The following is a 2,829-nucleotide window of genomic DNA, read 5'->3' on the forward strand; positions in this document are numbered from 1 at the left end:
AGCCCCTTCCCCTCGGCACTGCCCGCTGGCCCCTCACCCGCCGCCCCATTCTCAGGCAGGGGACCGCCCCTCTCGGAGGTGGGCACCAGGTCCCTCACGCAGCCCGGGCCGCCAGCATAGCCACTCTCCGCCGGCCATGCGCCCTTGCCCTGCCCTGCCTTCAGGTCACCCTTCACACCAGAGCTGTCCCCCTCCCCGTCTGGGGGCAAGGTGCGCCTGGTGCACTCCATGGGCAGCGGGGGCTTGGGATGAGGTAGGAGTTTGGCGTAGGCCCCGTCGGGAATGCCAATGCACTGAGCCTTCTCGTCCACACCTGCCGGTGGCTCCACTGGAAAGAGAGGGGGAAAAAGTCACCCATCAGTCTAATTTCAGAAATCGGCCCTCCCCACCCGACACATACACACGCCTACTCATGCTCACCCAAAACACATGTGCCAAAGACTAATTCCTGACAGCTTAACCAGGTCTACCAAAGTAGCCTCTCAGCATCCTCTTTTGCTGATGACCCAAAGTTGCTGGGCATCTCTGTCCGACAAGTCCCTAACATCTGGATGGAGAAAGCACCCTGCTTTCTGAACTGTGCAAATGGAAGAGAAAACAGAGTAACTTCCTAAAGCCGTGAAGGTCATAGAATCATAGAATCATTAAGGTTGGAAAAGACCTCTAAGATCATCGAGTCCAACCGTCCTTCCGTTGAAGGCTTCAAAGTACATACTCCAAAGCCTACAATACCCTGTCCTCTACTCAAACCTCTCTACAGGACTGTTGGAGCATGGCACCAGGACAACTGCTCTTCTGTGGGGCTGCAGCCTCCCTCCCACACCCAGCACAGTCTTCCCTTCAGAGACCTTTAGCAATTCTGAAGTGCATTTTTGCAAAGCTGGGTGACATTTAGTAGCTGCTTTTTTTAAAAGAGCTCCTCTAAAAATTACTCATGAGGTTGCACCTCTCTCAGAAAGATGGCACACGTGGACTGAACCCTCAAGATACAGGCTCACTGTAGTTTGCAAGCCACCGATAAGTCACACCTCCGCTGGAGTAACATTGCACATGTGGGTTTGGTCTGACACATGGGTGTGCAGAGGCTGCCTAATGGAGAGGCAGGGTTGGGAAATACCGCAGTGGGGTCCACATGACAGCAAGATAAGAAGCCAGGGCGGCTTGATTTCAGGCTGCGTTGCCCCTTCTGGTCCACAAACCCCACCTGCCCACAGCTTGGGCAGAAGCACTACCACACACCGAGATGCTGCGGAGCTGATCACAGCTGTATTTTAACCAACTGTGATTTGGAGATGCAACTACTCTGCCCTGCAATCACTCAACGTCCTCCCCCGGTCTCTGTTCTATATCCAGCGCAGTTAAATGATGATGACTTTTAAGCAATGCCACACAAGGAAAGAGTTTCCTCTTAGTGCAAAGCACACGAGGGACTGATAAAAGATGCAAGGGTTTTGATCTCTAGTTTACCAGCTAGAATTAATGAAAAAAAAAAAATTTTTTTTTTTTGATCTCTGGGGTTTTTTGATCTCTACTTTAGGTTTGTTTTATTTTTAAGCGTTTTTTTTGATCTCTAGTTTACCAGCTAGAATGAATTAAATTCAACTAGAAAGAAACTTGTGATGGTATGCACAACACACTGCCATCCCACCTGAACTGACATGGCTGCTCAGTGGCTTTTGGGCAGTAATGTTGTGTGAAGACTTTGAGATATTAAACTCATAAGGCACATGTGCATTTCAGAGGAGAAGCTGTACTGACATATACTCAAAGGAGTGTATTTAAACCATTTATTCACATAACGTCTTCCTTACCTAACTCTCTGCAGATCCAATTTTTATGTTAAGTCCAAGTGAGCTCTAGAAGCATCACAGCCTATGCTTTGCATTTGCACCCCATGGCAAGCTGATAACTTGCAGGTATAGCTGGGACAGAGGGGACCTCTGGCAGGCTACAGTGAAACAAAACTATCTTAGAAAAATCTAAGCGATGGCTGGAACAGAAAATATATTCCAATTTAGATTAAAAAAGACATACGTAAAAAATGTGTCCCCCACAATATTTAATCAAGAATTTAATTCTTTTCTAGAAGAAACCCTGCTTTTGCTGCTGAGCCTCAGCCACTGTTTAAAATTGACTCCAGTAAGCCTGAAAGTCAGGGCATATTTTTTGCTCCTCTAATGGCACAAATCCAAATAAAACCACATTTGCAGACACAGGTTTTGTGCATCTGCAAGACAGTTAAGTTTGGGACCCTATGAGGATGGAGCCCAAGAGCAACAAAGCTGGCCTGGGGGTGCTCCCTCGCCCTCCTCGCAACCACACGCCGGCGGGCATAGGTTCTGCCCCGGCACGGGAAACGGTGATGCTGCGCAGCAGGCAGGAGGGATGTCTGGCAGCGAGCAAAGGGTCAGGCAGGGAAGGTCAAACGCTACAGGCAGGGGCTGCTGCGTTGGCAGGCAGGTGCTCAAGGCGTTACCTTGGTTGCTCTCCGACTCCATGGTCTGACCAGTGGGATCCTGTGAGCTCCCGTTCCCCACGATGGGTTTCGGAGGCTGCACGCCAGCGGTGGAGGCAGCGTGAGCCAGCTGGGGAAAGGGTCCGGGGAGGTGCGGCGGGGGTGGCTGGCGAGGGTGGTAAGGCACACCCGGCGGGCACACGCGGGAGGACAGCTGCTGCATGGCGATCATCTCCGGGCTGTCCATCATGGAGTCCCCACCCTGGCACCCTCTTTGAACCTGAGGTGGTCCCCCAAACAGAGCGGCTGGCGGCTGCGGCATCCTCTGGCCGGCGGCTTTCCCAGGCGGTCTGATATACCCTGAGGGATGCACC

At 51.6% G+C, this 2,829-nt stretch overlaps 1 protein-coding gene across 1 annotated transcript in view; it reads right to left on the minus strand.

The window, feature by feature from the left end:
- The window catches only part of CECR2 (cat eye syndrome chromosome region, candidate 2), a 47,585-nt gene that overhangs the window by 2,455 nt on the left and 42,301 nt on the right, over positions 1–2,829 (minus strand). The window contains exons 17-18 of the mRNA XM_009333021.1: positions 2,477–2,819; positions 4–328 (exon numbers count right to left, since the gene is read on the minus strand). Coding sequence (XP_009331296.1) covers positions 4–328; positions 2,477–2,819 — 668 coding nt within the window. The remainder of the gene's footprint in view (positions 1–3; positions 329–2,476; positions 2,820–2,829) is intronic.

Source organism: Pygoscelis adeliae, unplaced genomic scaffold (genome assembly GCF_000699105.1).
Source record: "Pygoscelis adeliae isolate BGI_AS28 unplaced genomic scaffold, ASM69910v1 Scaffold38, whole genome shotgun sequence".
NCBI classification, from domain to species: domain Eukaryota; kingdom Metazoa; phylum Chordata; class Aves; order Sphenisciformes; family Spheniscidae; genus Pygoscelis; species Pygoscelis adeliae.